This window comes from Mustela lutreola, chromosome 6 (genome assembly GCF_030435805.1).
Source record: "Mustela lutreola isolate mMusLut2 chromosome 6, mMusLut2.pri, whole genome shotgun sequence".
NCBI classification, from domain to species: domain Eukaryota; kingdom Metazoa; phylum Chordata; class Mammalia; order Carnivora; family Mustelidae; genus Mustela; species Mustela lutreola.
Window position 1 is genome coordinate 92,087,868 of NC_081295.1, and position 23,815 is coordinate 92,111,682.

The 23,815-nt window shown below is 38.3% G+C and overlaps 1 protein-coding gene across 6 annotated transcripts in view; it reads right to left on the bottom strand.

Annotated features, from left to right (window-relative positions):
• SUPT3H (SPT3 homolog, SAGA and STAGA complex component) overlaps positions 1-23,815 on the bottom strand; it is a 574,885-nt gene that overhangs the window by 123,498 nt on the left and 427,572 nt on the right. For all 6 annotated transcript variants that reach the window (XM_059178140.1, XM_059178143.1, XM_059178142.1 and 3 more), the window contains exon 7: positions 8,179-8,254. In XM_059178140.1, coding sequence (XP_059034123.1) covers positions 8,179-8,254 — 76 coding nt within the window. The remainder of the gene's footprint in view (positions 1-8,178; positions 8,255-23,815) is intronic.

The following is a 23,815-nucleotide window of genomic DNA, read 5'->3' on the forward strand; positions in this document are numbered from 1 at the left end:
GGTGGAGAAAGAACATACAGAAATTGTATTTGCAATACATTGTCCAATGTGTCTATTGCCAGAATAGGTTCAAAATCACATATTTAGAATACGATAAGAAAAACCTAGTCCTGCAGTTACGTTTTCCTGACTACAAAGATGTCCAAATTCCTAAGCCAGACTCTCAGAACCCTCCAGACTGATTTCAACCTGTATTCCTATTACTGCCTCCTGAAATGCTACCTGGCTTTGAGTCTAGTTCTCTCTTAGTTCAGCCCTGCTCCTTGCCCTCCAGAGAATGCCATCCTACCTCTCTTCCTCATTCACAGGAATCCTGCCTGTCCCATGTACTTCCCCACACTAGGCATTCACTGAACTCTTGTATCATCAGATAGCCTTTCATGTCTGCTTATAATTTCTCGAACCATGTTAGAAACACCATGCATTATGTCTCTAACAGTACCAAGCGCAGGTGGAATCTTCCGGTATATCTTTCCAAAATGCCACAGTGCTAAACAGAGTCTAACTGCATGGAGGGCCTTTATTAGATACTAATAATCTAACTAGTAATCCACAGGGAAGAGGTTGATGGTAAAGATTTTGTCATATCTAAAACATAATAATCTTTTAAAAAATCCACTGATTATTCTTTTGGTTAATCCAGTCCCACGGGTCTATTAAAAGACTTCACGGTCACTCAAAGCAGGATATTTTGATCCTTATAGATGTGGTCTTCATGGATTTCATGTACAGAAGAGTTTGTTTGTTTGTTTTTTTTCTCCCAATAAATCACAGAAGACTTGAAGTCTTGCTATGGAAGTGCATGTCCAAGCTGTCAACTGTGGCAGAATTATGATAATCCTCTTAAAGCTATCTCCCTAAAGTAACCAATCTTCCACATACTCTCTGACAGGCAACATTCCATCTAACTAGTCAGCTGCATTAGCTCACAAACACTTGTTCAACATCTGTGGAATACTTCTGAAGTCAAAGTTAATAGGCGGCAATTTGGCAAGATCAATAAAATGTACCTTATTCACTTCTCCCTTTGACAGGTTGTTAAGAACACAGAAACAAGGTATTTTGTAACTATGCACTAAACAATTTATTGAAAAGAGAGGGAAAGGATAGTTCTTAGTATTCTGTAGGATCTGTCCACCCAAACAACAGAACTGGTAGCTCCCTCATGAGATGTTAAGCACTGAGAATACAGGATAGGACCAGGTGTCCACCACTGTATCCTCAGCACCTAGAATACTGCCTGGCATCAGCAGCCTCTCAATAAATATTTCCAGGAAAAAAAAAGAATGAATAGATGAATGAAAGCTACTTCTTTAATAAAAGGGTAGGGTCTCAACTATTCAGTAGCAGGAAAGTTATACAGAGGGTCCCATAAAACCACTGTGAGTTACTGCTATTCCAGCAACAGGTGAACATTCCCTGAGATAATTCCCTGTCACCTGCAGAAAGCTGGCTTCAGAGACAGACCTTCCCACAGTATTGCTCGTTTCAGCAAATAAGGCACAGGCGCTCCTAGTCACGACAGTAGGTTTCCATAGAGATGTAGGGGCACCAGAATGAATGAGTTCCTTCATCTTTACCGCTCTTCTCAATGTATCAGGAGGAAGGATAATCAGGGAAATAGATCAACAATTAAAACAGAATCCTTAACAAAGGTCAGAAGTTCCTAAGATTATCAGCCTTCTGACATTATCTGGTTTTTCAGCTTGTGCTGGGATTAAAACAATTTTGTATAGTAACTTCATATGGGAAATTTCAGGTTACTTAATTCTCATACACATTTTTTTTCTCATCATTGACCGTTAGTAAAATCTAAGTTTCTCTCAATATCCAATTCTCACATCTCTGGATACTATCTCACTATTTCTACTTCATCCCTCTCACCCGTCTTTCTATTCCTGATCCTTCCCTCAGGCCCTCCGTAATGCTCATTCTACTCTGAAGAAATTCTTCTATGACTTCAATCTCTTCAAAATTACTGCTATTTGGATTAATTGCAAACACTCTTTCTCAGAGGGCATGGTTTTCCCTGGAGTCTTTTATGGTAGAGGTTCCTTATTTCTTTCCTTCAGTACGTATTTATTGACCAGTCATTGACTGCCAACCTGTTTATTTCCCCATATACCAGAGGGCTTGGGGGTCACATCTTCTTCTCTTAGTTTTTCCCACAAGGAACATACAGGACATGTGGACAGAGACAACAGAGGCTAAAAAACAATGATATCCTGTTTTAACAAATAACTACTAGCCCAAAATTTCCTACCCAACTGAACTACTATTTCAGTATGAGGGCAAAATAAAGCATTTTTAAGACAAAAATGAATGCTTTAAGCACTTACAGAGCCTTAGAAAAAACAAAATTAGGCTGACAAGGCATGTTTACTAATTACCAAGTTAAAAAAAAATTAAAGTCTTTGGGTGTTGAGTTTGCTTAGTTCTTTTTTTTTTTTAATAAAATTTTTTATTTTTTATAAACATATATTTTTATCCCCAGGGGTACAGGTCTGTGAATCACCAGGTTTACACACTTCACAGCACTCACCAAAGCACATACCCTCCCCAATGTCCATAATCCCACCCTCTTCTCCCAAACCCCCTCTACCCAGCAACCCTCAGTTTGTTTTGTGAGATTAAGAGTCACTTATGGTTTGTCTCCCTCCCAATCCCATCTTGTTTCATTTATTCTTCTCCTACCCACTTAAGCCCCCATGTTGCATCACCACTTCTTCATATCAGGGAGATCATATGATAGTTGTCTTTCTCTGCTTGACTTATTTCGCTAAGCATGATACGCTCTAGTTCCATCCATGTTGTCGCAAATGGCAAGATTTCATTTCTTTTGATGGCTGCATAGTATTCCATTGTGTATATATACCACATCTTCTTGATCCATTCATCTGTTGATGGACATCTGGGTTCTTTCCATAGTTTGGCTATTGTGGACATTGCTGCTATAAACATTCGGGTGCACGTGCCCCTTTGGACCACTACGTTTGTATATTTAGGGTAAATACCCAATAGTGCAATTGCTGGGTCATAGGGACTCCACTCCAAAACTGCTAGAACTTATACAGGAATTCAGTAAAGTGTCAGGATATAAAATCAATGCACAGAAATCAGTTGCATTTCTCTACACCAATAGCAAGACAGAAGAAAGAGAAATTAAGGAGTCAATCCCATTTACAATTGCTAAGTTCTTTATAGATTCTGGACACTAGTCCTTTATCTGATATGTCATTTGCAAATATCTTCTCCCATTCTGTCAGTTGTCTTTTGATTTTGTTAACTGTTTCCTTTGCTGTACAAAAGCTTTTGATCTTGATGAAATCCCAATAGTTCATTTTTGCCCTTGCTTCCCTTGCCTTTGGCGTTGTTCCTAGGAAGATGTTGCTGCGGCAGAGGTTGAAGAGGTTGCTGCCTGTGTTCTCCTCAAGGATTTTGATGGATTCCTTTCGCACATTGAGGTCCTTCATCCATTTTGAGTCTATTTTTGTGTGTGGTGTAAGGAAATGGTCCAATTTCATTCTTCTGCATGTGGCTGTCCAATTTTCCCAGCACCATTTATTGAAAAGGCTGTCTTTTTTCCACTGGACATTCTTTCCTGCTTTGTCGAAGATTAGTTGACTGTAGAGTTGAGGGTCTATCTCTGGGCTATCTATTCTGTTCCATTGATCTATGTGTCTGTTTTTGTGCCAGTACCATGCTGTCTTGATGATGACAGCTTTGTAATAGAGCTTGAAGTCCGGAATTGTGATGCCACCAACGTTGGCTTTCTTTTTCAATATCCCTTTGGCTATTCAAGGTCTTTTCTGGTTCCATATAAATTTTAGCATTATTGGTTCCATTTCTTTGAAAAAGATGGATGGTACTTTGATAGGAATTGCACTAAATGTGTAGATTGCTTTAGGTAGCATAGACATTTTCACAATATTTATTCTTCCAATCCAGGAGCATGGAACATTTTTCCATTTCTTTGTGTCTTCCTCAATTTCTTTCATGAGTACTTTATAGTTTTCTGAGTATAGATTCTGTGCCTCTTTGGTTAGGTTTATTCCTAGGTATCTTATGGTTTTGGATGCAATTGTAAATGGGATTGACTCCTTAATTTCTCTTTCTTCTGTCTTGCTGTTGGTGTAGAGAAATGCAACTGATTTCTGTGCATTGATTTTATATCCTGACACTTTACTGAATTCCAGTATAAGTTCTAGCAGTTTTGGAGTGGAGTCTTTTGGGTTTTCCACATATAGTATCATATCATCTGCGAAGAGTGATAATTTGACTTCTTCTTTGCCGATTTGGATGCCTTTAATTTCCTTTTGTTGTCTGATTGCTGAGGCTAGGACCTCTAGTACGATGTTGAATAGCAGTGGTGATAATGGACATCCCTGCCGTGTTCCTGATCTTAGCGGAAAAGCTTTCAGTTTTTCTCCATTGAGGATGATATTTGCGGTGGGTTTTTCATAGATGGCTTTGATGATATTGAGGTATGTGCCCTCTATCCCTACACTTTGAAGAGTTTTGATCAGGAAGGGATGCTGTACTTTGTCAAATGCTTTTTCAGCATCTATTGAGAGTATCATATGGCTCTTGTTCTTTCTTTTATTGATGTGTTGTATCACATTGACTGATTTGCGGATGTTGAACCAACCTTGCAGCCCTGGAATAAATCCCACTTAGTCGTGGTGAATAATCCTTTTAATGTACTGTTGAATCCTATTGGCTAGTATTTTGTTGAGTATTTTCGCATCTGTGTTCATCAAGGATATTGGTCTATAGCTCTCTTTTTTGGTGGGATCCTTGTCTGGTTTTGGGATCAAGGTGATGCTGGCCTCATAAAATGAGTTTGGAAGTTTTAGTTCCATTTCTATTTTTTGGAACAGTTTCAGTAGAATAGGAATTAGTTCTTCTTTAAATGTTTGGTAGAATTCCCCCGGGAAGCCGTCTGGCCCTGGCCTTTTGTTTGTTTGGAGATTTTTAATGACTGTAATCCAATCAAGAAATGGGCAGAGGACATGAACAGACATTTCTGCAAAGAAGACATCCAGATGGCCAACAGACCCATGAAAAAGTGCTCCATATCACTCGGCATCAGGGAAATACAAATCAAAACCACAATGAGATATCACCTCACACCAGTCAGAATGGCTAAAATCAACAAGTCAGGAAATGACAGATGCTGGCGAGGATGCGGAGAAAGGGGAAACCTCCTACACTGTTGGTGGGAATGCAAGCTGGTGCAGCCACTCTGGAAAACAGCATGGAGGTTCCTCAAAATGTTGAAAGTGGAACTGCCCTATGACCCAGCAATTGCACTACTGGGTATTTACCTTAAAGATACAAACGTAGTGATCCTAAGGGGCACGTGCACCCGAATGTTTATAGCAGCAATGTCCACAATAGCCAAACTATGGAAAAACCTAGATGTCCATCAACAGATGAATGGATCAAGAAGATGTGGTATATATACACAATGGAATACTATGCAGCCATCAAAAGAAATGAAATCTTGCCATTTGCGACAACATGGATGGAACTAGAGCGTATCATGCTTAGCGAAATAAGTCAAGCAGAGAAAGACAACTATCATATGATCTCCCTGATATGAGGAAGTGGTGATGCAACATGGGGGCTTAAGTGGGTAGGAGAAGAATAAATGAAACAAGATGGGATTGGGAGGGAGACAAACCATAAGTGACTCTTAATCTCACAAAACAAACTGAGGGTTGCTGGGTAGAGGGGGTTTGGGAGAAGAGGGTGGGATTATGGACATTGGGGAGGGTATGTGCTTTGGTGAGTGCTGTGAAGTGTGTAAACCTGGTGATTCACAGACCTGTACCCCTGGGGATAAAAATATATGTTTATAAAAAATAAAAAATTAATAAAAAAATATTTAAATAAAAAAATTAAAGTCAAAGACACATATTAAAAAAATTAAGGATAGCAACTAAAATAATAGAACTAAAATATACACTATACAAACTGGTTGAGGAAAAATGGAATGAAGAAAATCCAATTAATCCAACAGAACAATGAAGAGGAGGAGGAAAAGCAAATAAAAAAGGCACAGTAAATTTAAAACACCAAGACCAAAAGCTAAAAACAACAACAACAACAAAAAGCCCCCAAAAGACAGCACATTTAAACCCAATGTATAAATAACTGAACAGACATAAATTAAAATCATCAATTAAAATACAAAAAGACTCTCAGATTAACTAAAAAAGAAAATCTATGTATTTGTTTAAAAAATCCACATAAAAACAAAAGGCTGAAGGAAAAGGCTTGGAAAAAGATTTAGCAATTTATAACTAAATTTAATCTTTGTGAATTAACATGAATATCAGATTTTAAAAAACTTTAAGGGAAATGACTAACTTACATAAATATAAAAACAAAAGTCTGATGAGTTTGATCAGTATCCCAATTCTACAACTTACCTTCAGTCTATAAAGTCACACACTCATAAATTTTAAAATGCATCAATAGTCCCAATCAGTGAATGCTATGATCAAATATTTAAGAAGATATATACAGCTGGATCGTCATTCCTATACCCTGGTAATTTATCAGAAGGGGAGAAATGAAAAGAGCCTAACATTCTGACCAGTTATGGGTATTAGTTCTGAATTTGCTGACCTACTTGGATTAAGCATTCCCAACCACAACATTTTGGCATATAAAACAGATTCTGCCACTCGGGTTTCATAATGAAGCATGTATGGGCGTCAGACAAAAAATATTTTTAAATGCCCAAATCTCTCTTCTTTAAAAAAAAAAACGTAAGCATATATACTGTTTAAACTATAACTATTTTATATAGAAAGGGAAAGTATTAATTTTTAATTTATTACATTTTATTACTGAGTTATAAACAAAAAATTAGTTGTTAAAAATGTGATTTTCGAACACAAGATATATTAGGACCTTTCAGTGACTACACATTTTAGTGTGAAAACAGCACTTCTGTTCCTTTAAGTGAATTACATTTAAAATATGATTCTAAAAAATAGTTGAATAGCACTAAATGTTACTTTATAAACTGGAGATTTATACTTATAAAAGACTTGAATGCCATCTTTAAACCTAAAAATTACAATACAAAAACCTCTCATTTGCTGAAATTGCCATGATCTGAAGTGTCATTTACTTAATGCTTCACAGATGTATGATGCCAAATTGTTAGTCAGACTGCAAAGTATATTTAGTTAGGAAAAAAGGCTTCCAAAACATGTTTTCCTATATTTTACTGACATTTACATGGGGCACTATTTGAAATGTGTCATTTATTTGCACTTTATGATCTATAAATGAAGCTCTCCTTTTCTTTTTTCAAATCAAATACATTGTGATTATGACCACAGAACAGTTTTCCATTTAAAGATACCATTGTGTCTCTCATCCCTCAGACTAGGGTCATGTGCTTTTCTGTCAGATTTTTCACTGGACTTTTCACCACACTTGCTCTTTGACCTTTCCCCTCAGAGGCTTAGTCACCATTGAACTGTTGTGGTAAGGATGTTCGCTACACAATTGAGCCCACTATTTACCATGAGCCTTTATGCACTTTCAGTAAGCCTCTGTGCAGTGATGGGACAGTCCTAATTTTATCATTAGGTTATTAGTGTTACAAGAGCTGATGAATATTACAGACTGATGAATTTGGCTAACACTGAAAGCTTGTCACAGTAGGGGGTTATAGACAAAAATGGAAGAGACTATTGATACGTTTCCTTGTGGTAATATGAGTATGCATAAATACATGGAAAGCTTGGTATTTATTAATATTGGGGGTTTCTAAATGTCATGACTGTGCTACTAAAGTCCATTAGGGGTCAAGAATGATCAGCCATACTAGTGTCAACAGGATGAAGAAACTGGAAAATAAAATAAGAATGTTAAAGAAAATGGAAGTATTTGGACTAAAAGTAATGCAAATAATTAACATGGCTCTCTGTGTCTTACTTTAAAACTTCTTTAGACTATTCATTACAAAATAGTAGAGTTGGGTAAAATCTTTTGTAGAGTTCCCTACAATGTAGGGGCTGTTTCTAACAGTTATAGCTATGCATATGTTAAATTCACCCATTTCTAAGGAACGGAGATTGTGCCATACTTTTGTATATCTGTAACACATGATCTCTTAAACATATAATGAAGCAAAATTAAACATTTACTTACAGAAACTTAATTGTCGACTTTCACAGAATTCTGCATATTGGGCTGAATCCATAATTCGAGTTTGTCTTTCTGCTCTCTGATAGATAAAAAGATACACAAACAATATTTCAGAGCAAGTAGACCATTATCTATGTCTTTGTGACTAAAATGCAGAATTGAAATTCCATTTTCCTTTCCTGACTTTACTAAGTAAACAGTTTCGTACTACCATAAAAATCATGAAACTTGAAATTATGATAAGTAACAGTAGTTTTGCAACTTGCGTCTTTTGGAAGAGAAGTTTAGAATGCCATTTTCTTCTCTGTTATTGTCATTACAGTGAAAAAACTAAAGGATCTTACTTCTTAGACTGTGTGCCAAATATTCTTAATTGTACCATCCTTTTAGAGGATAATAACAAATCAAACAGAGAAAACTGTTTATCATTATTGCCCAGGTACTAACTTAAAGCTGGGGGTTTTCATTGTTAAAGTCAGAGTCAATGAATGGAATCTATCTACTTTCCCTCAGAACATGGAGCCAGAGCTAACAAGTCCATATTTTAAATGGAAAGAAAATAAAGAAAAAGGTAAACACAACACAAAACCTTTCATCTGAGTCCACGTATGATTCACAGTTTAGTATAGTTTCACTCGTGGGTTTCTGATTCAGTATAGCAGATGTTTGCTGCTTCATTGTCCCACAGGAGGTAGGATAATTATAATTCACCCATAGCTCGGTGGGAAAGAATATGACCGCTTCCGCTTCCTTGGCAAGGGAAACATTTTGAAATGAGACAGGCTGGTACTTCTTGGAATGAGGTTCTGGCCAGGAACGGAAAAAATTCCCTGAGATTTTAATTTTTTTTCTGCTTTAAAGGACTTTCGGTAAGTTTTCTTTATCATAGTTGTGGATTACATAAGTACAACTAACGTCTGGATATTTTTACATTTTTTTAAACTGAAATTATTCTTTCTTCATTTTGTTTGATTTGGGTAGTAGTCAACTTAATTCCGATGATATATCTGTTGATAGAATGAATAATGGTACACTAGCTGCTGCTCAGTACAGGAAAGATAGATGGGGTGGTGGGAGTTAAGGTAAAATTTACTAACTCCTGTGGTTTCTTCTAAGACCATTGACTATTTTTCCCTTGCTTCTCTTCTTCTACTCTGTCCTGCCCTTCTTTCCTTCCTAATCTCCTCCTCACCCCATAGATACAAACATGCATGTGTGCTGCCATAAACCCAGACTTATTTACCCTCTAGGTTCGAGTATCCTTTTTGAACATGTATCATCTACGTAATTACATAATATACATACATACACTACATAATACACACATATGTGCATGAGGATTCTCTCTGCAGTGTATCTGAAACATTATGTTTCCTAAAGGGTATATTATTGGGTGAATTTTTATATACTTTGAAATATTTTTTAAAAGGATTTATTTATTTTAGTGGGGAGGGGCAGAAGGAGAGGGAGAGAGAATCCCAAGCAGACGCCCCAGTGAGCACAGAGCCTCATGTGGGGCTCAACCTCACAACCCCAAGATCAAGACCTGAGCCGAAAACAAGTCAGATGCTTAAATGACTACATCACCCAGGCACTCCTACTTAGAAGTATTTTTTGATACGTGAATGCATTATTTAGTTTTGCCCTTTTAAGTGTATTTGATACATAACTCAGTAAGTGTATGCTAATGGACAGCAGCAAGAGTGAATTTTGAACATCAGGAATCAGTTACTGATGTGTTTATTAAAAAAAGGTCCAAGGTTAACAATGTATCATTAATGTGGCTTTGTCTGACTATATCAGGGATCTCTCAGATTTTTTTTCTAGCTCCTAGAGAATTTCTGACACATGGCAAATGAACAATGAAACCTCCGTGGAATGAACAAATGCTACCATTTTAGTCTGCAATCAGGGCGGACTACCATCACTAACATCACCATAATGTGGCTAGTTCTTGATTATCTATGCATTCCTATAAGTCTTCTCTGCTGCTCTCCGGCCAGGCAGCCTCATCCCATCCAACACATGCGAAACAGAAAGGACTTAGATAAATACAGAAAAAGAAAATTCATAATGGGACTTTTCTTCCACAAGTTGGACAATTGATATTTGGTTTCTGCATACATGGTTACATGGTTCATGTATCTGAGTAGTATTTCTGGAAATGAAAGTTAGGAAAACTCATCCCAAGAGGTTCAGGCCGTCAGGGTTGCCAGGTTTAATCAAGTGAGGCATTTAGCTAGATGGGAATCCTGAACCACACTTAAAAGACACTGAAGGACTTTCAGTGATCCCATCTAGCTTCATTCCTTTCAGATGCCCGACTGAGTGTCTATCATCTTTTCTTCATCAAGCATTGTACTTAGGTTTCAATTCCTCTAGCATCCAAATAGTGGAGCCCCATGAAGCTGGCCCTAGGGCACATGCAGGAAGCCAGTGACTAAGCGTCCAAACAGCAAACGCTCAGGGAAGAGCAGCTGACTTGACAGCAAAGATGCACAGGCATCTACAGAACCAGGCATGTCGGGGCACCCAGGTGGCTCCGTCATCTGGCTCTCAGGGTTGTGAGATCAAGTCCTGCGTTGGGCTCTGTGCTGAGTGTGGAGCCAGCTTAAGATTCCCTCTCCCACTGCCCCTCCCCCTGCATGTGTATGTGCATACTCTAAAAAAAATAAACAAGAAATAAATCAAAACTACAGAGCCGGAGGGTTCATCTTGTTCAAACCACCTCATTTTAAAGATAAGGAAATTGAGGTTCAGAGAGAAGTGATTTGCCAAAGGTGATCCAAGTTAGCATGGAAGTCCAGGACTCTCAGTTCCCAAGTCAGCTTATTTTCATTATGAGAAGCTGTCTTCAACCTACAGTAATGTTTTTACTCCAATATTTTTCTTTGGAATCCTCTAAAGTTTATACATTCCCTACTAAACCGTAACACACGGCCACCATAGTTAATGTGCTCAAAGTGTTCATGGCCAAACAAAATTAAGTAAGGCCCTGGGTCAGCGAAGAAGGCAAAACCTGGGGGTAATTAAATGCAGGGTGCTCCAAATGTAACGTAGCTGACAGTGCACAGGTGTGCTGCAAACACATCACAGGTGTGTAGCCCCAACCACCTTTCAGTGCTGCACAAGATTGGGGCAGCAAAACCCCTGGGCTGGTACCTCATGATAAGCTGCCTTGTTCATTTACCTCAGTGTGGCATACACAATTTCATTTTATGTGTGTGCTCTGACGTAAGCCAGGTTGGGCAGCAGTTCTATGAACACCAGCAACCTTGATTAGTACATGACACAGCGCACGTGTGCTAATCACAGCATGGTCAAATGCACTCAAAATGAGATTAGAGACACGGACTGGCAGTCAAGGATGCTGAGAACAATACAGATATGGTCATCATGCTAATTTCTGTTTACTTCTCTCTCTTCCCCATGAATTATTTCAAATGACCAAAGGAAAGGGACAAAAGTGGCCTTGCAAAAGGATCCAAATCACTCAGCATCTGATTATATTATCTCTAGTCTGTACAATATCACCTCAAAGTTGGGAAAGGCAGGAAATATCTAACCATCATAGGCTCTGTGTTCTTTAAAGATAGTAACTATGTTTTCCTTCTCTAATCTCAGGCCAATTTTTGGCTTGGATTTACCGGGGCCCCAGTAAATGTTGCTGGCCCACTGAATGAGCAGATGGGTAGATGGATGGAGGCAAAAGAAATTAGTATAAATCTTTGTTGTCTGATCTAAAATCAGGAACTGTAATATTTGTAATTAAGTTGTCCAAATTCCACGGATGGCAGGCAGCTTTTTAAAGACAAAAGTCTTTTAAAAAGCTTGGTTCCTATTTCCTGTATTATCCCGATTCCACTTTCCCTTCCGCCTCGATTCAGATCACCCATTCCAGTCCACATGGAAGTGCTCACTGACAGTCCTTTTCTATTCCCGGTACTATAGGAAATCTCTGGAAAAGATGCAAGGGGGAAAATCATAAGCCTCATAGGACAGCATGGTCACAATGACAAGGCTGACAATGCCTATCGATTCTTTTCAGAGAGCAGCATAATAACCTTTTTTTTTTTTTTTAAAGATATTATTTATTTGACAGAGAGAGAGAGAGACAGTGAGAGAGGGAATATAGCAGAGGAAGCGACTCACGGAGCAGGGAGCCCGATGTGGGGCTCAATCCCAGAACCCCGGGATCATGACCTGAGCCAAAGGCAGAAGCTTAACGACTGAGCCACCCAGTGCCCCACAATAACCTTTAAAATGAACTGTTTTAACAGCTCCGTTTTACAGTTGAGGACACTGAGATTTCAGAGAAGTAAAAAAAAAATTTTTTTTAAGACATATAGTTGATAAAGAGGCCAAGCTAATAAATAAAACTTGGATCTAAATGACTTCTCCGAGGTATATCACTGAATAATCAGGGCAAATTAACCACAGCTTCTGTTCATACTGGATGTTCTCAAATTACACAATGGATTGCCACAGGAATGAAAGGTCATCTCTGGACTAGTCATGCTTTTGTATCTGCAAGACCAGTTTGTTTTCTTCTTATCTGGTAATTCTACCCACTCTTTGGTTTCATTAGGTATTAGTACTGCTCTTGGAAACTCATGGTGCACACCCAGAGGCTTTTTAAAAAATTAAACCTTACTAGTATTACAACATAACAAAGTATTACCATCTAGGGGCAAGGAAAACTCATTTTTGGAAGAATTATTCCTAAGATTTTCCAAGCACCCAACGATATTATCAAAATTTCATTCGAATAGCTTTCTAAAAAGGTAAGAGAGAATAGTTATGCTAATAGTCATTCATCTCACTACCAAGAAGTTACAGCTTTTTCTGGTTATTGTAAAACAAACTCAGAAGGCAGAATTCCATGCCAGATGAACTCCTTTTTTGGGGGGTCCTACCTAAATGAAAACAGGGAAGGAAATGTCCCAACAGATGCATTACCTAGTGTAATCCGTTTGTTTGTTTGATACCTTGAACACAACAGACTCCTAGTATGGATTTGTTAATTTAAATGTTCAGTACCATGTTTTCATTTCAATTAACATGAAACTGCTTGTGTCTTGGAAAAATACTTTCAGCAGTGACAGTCACCATTTGCCTCTATCCCTTCCAGTCTAAGGCCAGATTACTTATACAGCATACAGTTTCATTTAAATTCTCCACATGCTTTCACTGAAGCATATGTAAAGGTTAGAGAAACTATGTGCTGGCATTATCTCTTGGCGGCTTCTCAAGACACATGACATTTATCTTTCTCCAGCAATACGGAATCACAGAACATAACTTTTAAACCAAAATGAAAGTTTATCTGTCTCACTTCCACCTTGGATTTTTAAAAAAAAATCTTACTTTGATTACTCTTAGAAGTCCCATGATTGAAATGTGAAGTCCCTTCTGCATGGAAAAGGCAAAATGCCAACAGTAATCTGCCAACGACCTCATGTTAAACAGGAATCGGCTGCTGAAGTCGAAAACCTCTGATGGAGTGGTTGGCGGCAGCATCCAGCAATGTGAAGGCATGCAAATTACGGAATGTGTATACATGTTCATCTATGTTGTGGTTCATCTGCAGAATGATACTAAATAGATCAGTAAACACCACAGACTGCTCAAGAAACTTAGAAACCATATCCCCAGCTCCCTGCAGATAAAGAAGCTGAGGTTAAAGGGTTTACCTGGATTGTTGCAGGGTCATCTTGGTACCCAGGTGTGTGCTCATTCTGCTTGGGGATCGGTCTGTAATTAAGTGGATTTTCCTACCCAAGAGTCAAGTAAGTCTCCCTCCAACCATCTGGTATGTTTTCTTTGCTTCTACACCCAACTACAGGGCTCATCAGTTTGGGCCTTGAGTCCTGCAACCAGTTCCTGGCTGGTTCCTTCCAAATATTTTAACTCTCCCAACCCATCTGGGTATGACAACTTTAAATAAAAATAGAGAGAAAAGGCTATGGCATATAGCAAGATCTTACCATATCGGGGCCTCCTGGAACCCCCCACCCCACTTCCATTCCTCTGCCTCATAAACTTAAACAAATGGCTCTCAGCTGATCACTGCATCAAATTCAAGCTCAAATGCTTGGCTTCCAAATGCAGGCATAATCTGGCTCATTCTCTATAGGCAAGCAGTGTTCTCACCAAACCTAATATCTTCTGTGCTTTACTCAGATCACCCTTTGTCACATCTGCCATGTTGCTGCCCTGTGTCCCCCCCCCCCCCCATGACTGTGCTGGCCATCTCCCTCTCCTCCACACTGTATTGAACTCCTTCCCCTTCAGCATAGGTACCACCTCCTTTAGGAAGTTTTCTCTGAAGTTCTCAGGGCACCCTGATTTCTCTTCTGGAACGTTTGTTTTTCTAGATAGATTACACCCCTGTACTTTTCCATGTGTCCTACACTTATATCACCTTAAAAGTTGTAGTTCTAAGATTATTGATTGAAAATGGCAGTTGAGAACTGGTGTCTTTGTGTCTTGATTTATGATTAAAACATACACACATGTGTGTGTGTGTGTCTGTGCAAATGTCCAGAAGCATGCATGGTATATTTTAATAGTACATATCTCTGGGGTTAGAATCACAGGGAGGTTTTAGTTTTTCACTTTCACATTTCAGTGATGTTTTAACTTGTTCTTAGGTGAATTACATTAAGAAAAAATATTTTTAAAAATAAAAAGAATCTGGGGGCGCCTGGGTGGCTCAGTTGCTTAAGTGGCTGCCTTCAGCTCAGGTCGTGATCTCGGGGTTCTGGGATCGAGTGCAGCCCGTGTCTGGCTCCCCACTCAGCAGGGAGTCTGCCCCTCTCCCAGACCATCCCCTCAAGTTCTCTCTCTCAAATAAATAAATAAAATCTTTAAAAAAGGAGAGAGAGAGAATTCGAAAGTAAAGAAACTCCTTTTGAATTAACTTTGCTTGACCTACAGGAGGTCATTAAATAAATGTCCACACACACAAATAAGCAAAGCTTTTATCAAGAGGCAGAAAATCTCAGAGAAACAGCACAGGTTTGGATATACATCCTCACAGAGTGAGAGAGTGCAGGCGAGAGAGGGGGAAAAGAGAATGTTACTGTATTATTTAGGGAGCCAATGCAATCCTCACTGTTTCTGAATCATACAACTGAATAAAAAGAAAATAAATTTTCTATATCACTGTCTAAAAAAATAAAGCTTTCCATAGGTGCTTATTTGTTCTCGCCACATGATTTTTCAAAATAATCAATTTTGTGGGTCCAAGGTATTAAGAATGTATTATAGTAATCATAGGAAGTTCCCCAAAGAAGTAGTTATAGAATCTAGGAGAACATTGAAGGGGTTTAAAGGGAATTTTGTGCTAAAAATAAGTGAGTAATTCCCAGAAAGTACAAAGCAACAGTGATTGAGAAATACACAAAAGGGTATTTGTGATAGTGGTTCATAATAAAGTTGTTTCAAAATATTGAATTTTGGGGGGGTCTATAATGGGTCTAGATATATTAATTAATATGAATACAGGAGTTTTTTCTATTATATTCTAAACTATCAAGAACAAGCATGAATTGGTCACATAAGGAAAATACAATTGTTACTTAAATAGTATACTTAAAATTGTTTCAATATCTATTATTTTTAAAATATGAATTTATTAAGCTAGTAGTGGGGAGAATTACACACAACAAATTATTTCCTATCCTGGAATAAAATGTGTGCTCTCTAAGAAAAGTATAATTTTTTTCCTTGTAATCTAGTACCACGCAACCACACAATTCCATGTTTAGTTGTAAATCCTCATACAGTGTTAGTATTAATTTTTACTAACGTATCCCTGAAACTGTAAACATGCTCTGGAATAACTAGGTTGGCAAGTAATGTAAGAAGCTATGTGAGCTTCTACCCAAACTAGTTCTTTAAAGTAATAGAAGAAAACTGACCTCTTTTTTATTTTTCTGATTGAGGATGCTGTAACCCTTTTTTGTCTCTTTTATTTGGCTGCATATTCAAAAGTGCACATACTGAATTAATACATGTAAGCTCTTTAGGTATTCTGAATAACATTCCTAAGCATTCTCATTGGTTTATGTAATATCCAGATGAGTTGACATGGCTTTAGAGTCTAGCAAATATAGGAGGATATAATTAAATATTTTAGTTATTTGGGATAAAATTTTACAAACCTGCCTAGAAAACATGCATATAAAGCCACTCCTGCACAAAATGTAGTCCACATTTTCTCTTTAACCTTGAATTAGAGCTGTGGACCTTTCCATTTTCATTTAGAAAGATCAAATTCTCAAGCAGTTTAACACACATATTGAATGGAGGCTGGCTTCACTTACATAGTGGGAAAATCTGGCACCTTTAAAATAAAATCCTATGGAGGAGGAAGCTTGTCAGTGCAACGTGGCTCTCATTATCCTCTTCAAGGATATAGATGGAACTCTAACAGAACAAGGGAGTTCCTGCTTGGAATCTCCCTTTGTTGCTACCTTGGGATACATTTAATTTTTTTTTTAAGGATTTTATTTTTGCATGTAAAAATAAAATTTTTATCTTATATTACTTCATCAATTAATTCCCTCTAAGGCCCCTCAGCCCTACCTTTAAAAATATATCTAGAATAAACCATTCTTTATCACCTTCCACCTTCGCTGCTACTACTTTGGTTCAAGCCATCATGATCCTCTCTCCTAGATTACGGCAACAACCTCCTAATGGGTCTTCCAGCTTCCACTCTTCCTCCCCCCACCCCTGCCAGTCCATTCACCACACAACAGCCAGAGGGAACCTTTAAAAGATGAAAACTGGGGCATGTCATTTATGATCAAAACTTCCAATGGTGTCTCATCATGCATAGGATAAAAGTCAAAATTCTCAGGATGGCCTAGAAATCGCTACACAGTCTTGTTCCCTGTTAACTCTCTTGTCTCATTTCCTAGTACTCTCTCTCCTCCTTACTCTGTATCCCAGCCACACTGGTCTATCCTGAGGTTTCTCAAGAATGCCAAACACACTCCCATCCCAGAGCCTCTGCATTTGCTACAGCCCTGTCCCAGTGATCTTCCTGCCGCATCATTTGTCTGGCTTGCTCACTCATTTCCTTCAGGTCTCTGTTCAAAGATCACCTTATCAGAGAAGCTGATGTGGACTACATTTTGTGCAGGAGTGGCTTTATATGCATGTTTTCTAGGCAGGTTTGTAAAATTTTATCCCAAATAACTAAAATATTTAATTATATCCTCCTATATTTGCTAGACTCTAAAGCCATGTCACCTTATCAGAGAAGCTGTGTATGACCAACTTCATATAAAACAGCAGTTTCTTGCTGGTCATTCTCTATTACGCTGCCTCCTTTTTCTTCAAAGCTCTGGCTATCATCTGTCACACTAACATATTTATTTGTTTATTGTCCCTTTCCTCTGAACTAGAATGCAAAGCTACTTGAAGGTAGTGACCATGTCTATTTTATTCACTGCTAAATCCCCAAAGAGCTGGACACACAGTAGGTGTTTCATAAACATTAGCAGAATTAAATACATATTTATATTTATATTTATATTCATTCTACATTCTGTATGTGGAAAAGCTAAAACCTCGAAGGCAGGTTTCTCAGCCTTGGCACTACTGACATCTTTGTTGTGGGGACTGTCCTGTGCATTGTAGGATGTTCACTGAATTCCTGACCTTGACTGACTAGATACTAACAGCTTCTACCTATTTCTTCCTGGGTTGTGAACACCAAAATGTCCCCAAGTATTGCCAGATGTCCCCTAGAGGGCAAAATCATACCCAACTGAGAACCACTGCTCTCAGGGGAAGGGGACGACCCCTAGTTGACTCAGTACTATGTGTCAGGTGCCATGGTGGTCCTTTCCATTATCTCTTTTAAGTCTTCTAATAATCTTAAGGGGCACATGTGGTTCTTATTTTTAAAATGAAGAAGCTATAGCTCAGATGTTAGTTAGGTGACTTGTCTAAGGCTGCTAAACAAATAAGGTTGCTGCCATCTCAAACCAAGTCTGTCTTATCCAAAGTTTATGTTCTTTATTTTTGCTATGAACCCTCATAAATGAAATGGCCAAAAACAGAGATCCTTTGATAGAGGCAAGAGAAGTGGACTTAAGAGTCCTCCAATTTTCCTCCTCCTCTGAAAGGTATTCCCCAGTGAAACACCAAAAATCGTAAGACAGAATTTGAAAACCATTCACTCTCCTACGCTGTCTGCCCTTCAAGGAACAAGCATTATGCTTCTGTATCTGGTTTCAGAACTGAGGCCATTTTAGACATGAGATTCACAAGATGTCCACGATACTGAGGGAACAATTAACCCCCATGTGTCAGTCTGGGTCATCTTTAAAAATGTAATCATGTTGTGTCATTTCAGTTAAATCCCTCCTTGGTTCTGACACCACGGTCTATTGCAAAAATGACAGGTTTATCTATGGGGCACATACAAAAGAGTGCTTCTAAAATTAGGACCAAAAACACATGCTGTTACTTGGAACGCTCCTGAGTCAATGTGACAGAGCCCGTGCTCACGTTGCATTAGAACTCTCCTCCCTGTCCACAAGCCGCACTATTGCTACCAGAAATGCCCAGCAGCAGCGCAATTAGCTGGCTCAGTAATGGATCAGAACGATCAGTTTAAAGTTTTCCTGTTCAGAATTTATGTTTATAGTTGTATATACAACATTTAAAAAACTGGCTATTCCTAGAGTAAACTTAAGTATTCTAACTAGGAAGATAGCTTAGTACGATGGTCAAATGATTCATTTAGGAATTTTCAACTGAAGGAAAATATTACTGTAGACCAACTTTGATATGAATGGGGCTATCAAAAAACATGCTTTAACAGTAAATCTGAATCACACACACTTTAAAAATTCATAAAGAAGGAAGACGAAGTGATGAGAAGATGAATAATGATTATGCCCCAGTGAAGAAATGAAGTCACCAGTCTCTGGAAAATTCTCAAGGGCATGTATTATAGAGGAAAAAAATGGGCTTTTACAACTGGGTACCATGTGAGGTAAGATTAGCAACAAAACAAACCAAATTAAATTGTTTATTCCCTACCAAGAACGTGCTTCATCATTTTACAGCTGAAGTTTCTTTTCTCATAACTGGCTGAGTTGTTTTCGTGAGTCAGAAGTGAACAAGTTCATCAACAGAAATAGGCCACAGACACTGATGTAGCTGAAAGCATGAGTTAACATAAAACAAAGGAAGAAAATGATTTCCAGGGTATGCCAAGTTTTAATCACTGAAAAGCACCAGCAACAGACTTGACCAAATATGGCTATAATGTGAATACAACAGTCATCATCATAGCTATCGAAATTGCTTTTGTTTCCAATGTAATACATGAAAATTCCTATATATTTAACAGGAAAAAAAAAGCAGAAATGTCTACACATTCAGAAAAGGAATATCTATTTCCAACTCTTATCTTTAAAAAATTCTACCTACTGAACTCAGAAAATAAACGAAACCAGACACCATCTTTATAATCACTGTGTTTTCAAGATCTCTGAAAGATTAAGCACTGGAGGGATTTATCTCCTCAAGAAGCCCTGGATGCACTCAGATTCGGTGTTTCCAGCAGCCCGAACACTATGACAGCCTCGTGGGCTTCAAAGAATGCAGAGCAGCAAAATCCCCTGGAATCATAAATGTAAAACCTATAATTATGGTTATTTAACAAAATGGTTTCTGTTAAGATATTTGATGATGAAATTCCCATCCTCAGATGTCAGTGCCCAAATTTTAATCAGCCTTTACTCATAAGTAAATGTGTTCTGTTATTTGATTAAATGTCAGTGGCCATTAGGCCCAGTTCTCAAGTAAGAAGGCTTACAGCAGGCATGCCACAGAGAGGGTGTGGAATGGATTATGAAGAAAGATGAAGAAAGGAGACTTGTTTTAGTAACTTGGTGATGTGAGGCACAGTTTCACCTTAAAGCAACCACAAAAACTTGAAAGAAGCAGAGGGCAACTTTGGCAGCCGGCACAAGGGAAACTCAGAGGTGGGAAAATGGGTGAAGTCAAGTGAGGAGGAATCAGAGCACAGAACAGCAGCATTTCTGAGTTTCGGGTATATTGTCTCACTTTCTGGTCCTCTCAACAACTGTGAGAGGTAGGAAGATCTGCTGCTAGCGACGTCTCCATTTTAGAGACAAAGAAACTAAAGCTTGCTTACTCTCTGTGGCTTTTTAAAAAAACTTGTTTTGAAATAATTTTAATTTACAGAAAATCTGCGAAATTTAGTATAGACAGTTCTGTATCTACTTCAGTCAGCCTTACCACCCCAATCTCTCCTTAAACCTTCTGATCTGAGAAGCCAAGCTGAGTCATGTGTTCAGTACTGGGATTAGAGTTTCTGTGGCTTTTCATAAAGGCAGGACATATTGCTAGAAAGACTTATGATTCCTACTCCAAACCTATGCTCTTTTCACTGTATCACTGACTCCTTTAACAAAGCTCCTTTAAATATAGAATTTTCTTTCTGAATATAGACAGGACTATCCAAGTAAGTTTGATCCAAGTGAAATTACTCAAAGGGTACAACTATACTTTACTACTGTATGTTACCATTTTACATACCTATAAAGTGTGCAGTAATCTAGAACACTCTAACTGAAATGTTCTTTAGTGGCTCTAGTAAGAAACTGGTTTAGTTTTTATGGAACTGAAAACCCTAAAACTTGAACTATGTGCAGTTTTGACAAGATCTAGAAATGCATTCTAACATGAATATTTAGTAAGATATAAGTGAACAAATGTCACAAAACTACAGAGTTACTTCTGAAGAAGCACACTGAATTTTCAGTCATTTTGCTGGAGGAGAGCAGGCAGTGTTAGATAGATAGCCCCAATAATTTGATCTTTCATAGATGCTGTAAATTCCTTCACTGATTCTGGTTGTACTCGTTATGAGAGGAAGGTTGTATCTAAACTCAATTCCATTTGTATGTGTACCCTGGAAATTTCACCATATTGCACATTTTTATAGAGAAGATGTGGTGTGAGAAAATAGCTACTACTTGGGGGTGCTGGGTACTGGGCTAGGTACATTATATTTGTTACCACAAATCCTTCCCAACAGTTCCAAGAGGCAGGTTCTGTGGAAGAATCTGAGACTTGGAAACATTAGTCTAGGGTAACAAGGCTACCCTGGTACAGGAAAAGGTTTCAACTGTGATTTGAACACCGAAATCTGTCTAACCAAAGCTAGTGCTCTGGTTAGAATACCACGCAGTTTAAAGAGAACATTAGAAGGAAGACAGACATGCCATAGTTTCCTGAAAGAGAAAAATAATTCTGTTATTCCATAATAAAGGCTTTATCACCTTTTGTGATGACTGTACCCATCCTTGATTAGGAAAATGAAGCCGGAGAAAAAATATACTCAGCACTGGAGAGTGGATGTATAATATGGTGTGTGCGTGCATGTGTGTGTGCGCACGCATACACGCAAGCACGCACATATGTGTTGTCAGTTTGTAGCTTTTAGGAGGGAGTGCATTACTGTGACATAAACATGGCCTCATCTGTCTGGAAAGGTCATCCTCTTTGAAGAAGTAAGAAATAAGAAGGGGGGGCAGCGTGAGGTGAGAGTGGGGAGAACAGAGTTTAGTTGGCTGGTCACAGCTGTCCAATAACCCTGATGGTCACTGAAGCAACCGCCTTCGTAACCAGATTGACTGCAGGTAGGGGCATTAAACAAAACAAAACAATACAAAAACACACCATGTAGGCAACACTGAAATGAATGGTGAACATGTGATCTTGCTAAAATAACAAATTAAAATTCTTCATAGCATAAAAGTCAACTTCTTAGAATTCTTTAATACTGGTGCTTTCCTGGTACATTTACAATATGATGAAATGAACTAAAATTTGATTTCTACACACCTTTTAAGTGAAACTCCTTCTGTACCACATGGGGTATCCTATAAGTACAGTGAAATGAAGCAGTACTTTATAGACCCTCCTTTGCATAGTATTCTTTAGAGGGTAGAAAAACATACAGCCCAGATGAGACTTATTTTCTATGGCACAGCATTTTAATTTCTTAAGTATCAGCATGGGTATTTTGACCACAACAACAACAAAACCTAACATCAAGTCTTTTTTCCTGTTTTCCTCTGGAATGTAAGAGAAAATAAATCTAATAAATGCTGAATGATTTCTTCAATCTTTCAGGGTAGGGAAGTCTGAATAAACGCAACCCTTTAAATAATACAAGACTTAGTCTGAAACTCATTCAGACATTAACACTTGTCCTGTAAGTAGGATAGTTCCTTGACTATCGTAGCCACATGACAAATATTCCTTTGATATAAAAAAATCAGACTTGATTTGTCAATAATCTAAGAATTAACAAGAAGGAAAAAAATAGTGTCCGCTTTGGAGCGGACTATGAGAGCCCATACAGAAGCCTGTGGGAGAGGGGCCAGAACAAGCCACCATTTTATACCCTCCTTGACACATCAAAAGTGATGAGTTCACAGGACAGCTGAGAATTATCTGCTCTCATCATGAAGCAGGAAGAAATTTTGTTTCACAACTTATGAGTTCATTTTGCTGGCATAAGCTAGGCCCTGTCTGAGAGAACCCGGATTTCTACTAGCATCAGGCAATACAGAGTCCAACTGCTGCCAAATGGAATGCAACTGTCAAATGCCTTCCATTTATGACTTGTGAATAAAACTATTTTTATACCAGACCAGGCCTATTCTAGGACATTAATGACTTTCTTGAAGTTTATTCTCAATTTTATCAACCTGGGCTCATCCCCAGGTTTTCCTAGTTAAAATATTTTTGGTTGCATGCAATTTGATTCAGAATTATAGTTACTTAAGCAAGACACTGGAGATTGTCTCCAGCAAGACAATAAGCAAGATTCTGGAGATGATAAGTTCAGACTTGACATACCCCTTGCTGAAGTCATGAGGACCTCAGTATCTTCCAGCATTAGATCTGACATTTTCCTAAGATGTGGCTTTTTTTTTTTTCTTTCCCATTTAAAAAGTCAGTTATCCCTTTTATTGAGATATGAATGACATCTAATAACGTATAGGCCGTGACTTTGTCTTCACGATTCAGAATGGCTTTTAGAGCTCCAGATGGTACATCTGCACAAAGCCATCAGATGTAGGAAGGTGAGGAAAAAAATGCACTCCTGTTTTAAGAAAACTAACAGGGTGGTTAGATAGAGTATTCAGGCTTATATTTTACTGGCCAGATCTCCGTAGTATGATCAGACCTAGTGGCCAGGTAGGAAGAGGAAGGCCATATTGTGTCAGGAGGGCAGTATCACCAGCCACAAATCAGTTTTGTTACAAAAGAAGAAGCGAATGGCTATTGGGTGGTAAGTAGCTGCCTCTATCATGTTGGCATAGGACTGAGGTAGGAGTCATCACATTTATGTGATTTAGCATACCTATCTCTAGGCCTGATCTGTACCAGTTATAAGAGCTAAGGCTAAAGAGATTCTCTCCCAACACATCACTCACCAACTTAAAAAAATGCATTTTATATATTTTTTAACTTCATGGAGTGTTCTCAGAAGATAAGGAAACGACAACACTAAGTCAAACAAATAACCAGGAACAAGCCTATTCCAAAGTGACTGAGATGCTCTGTC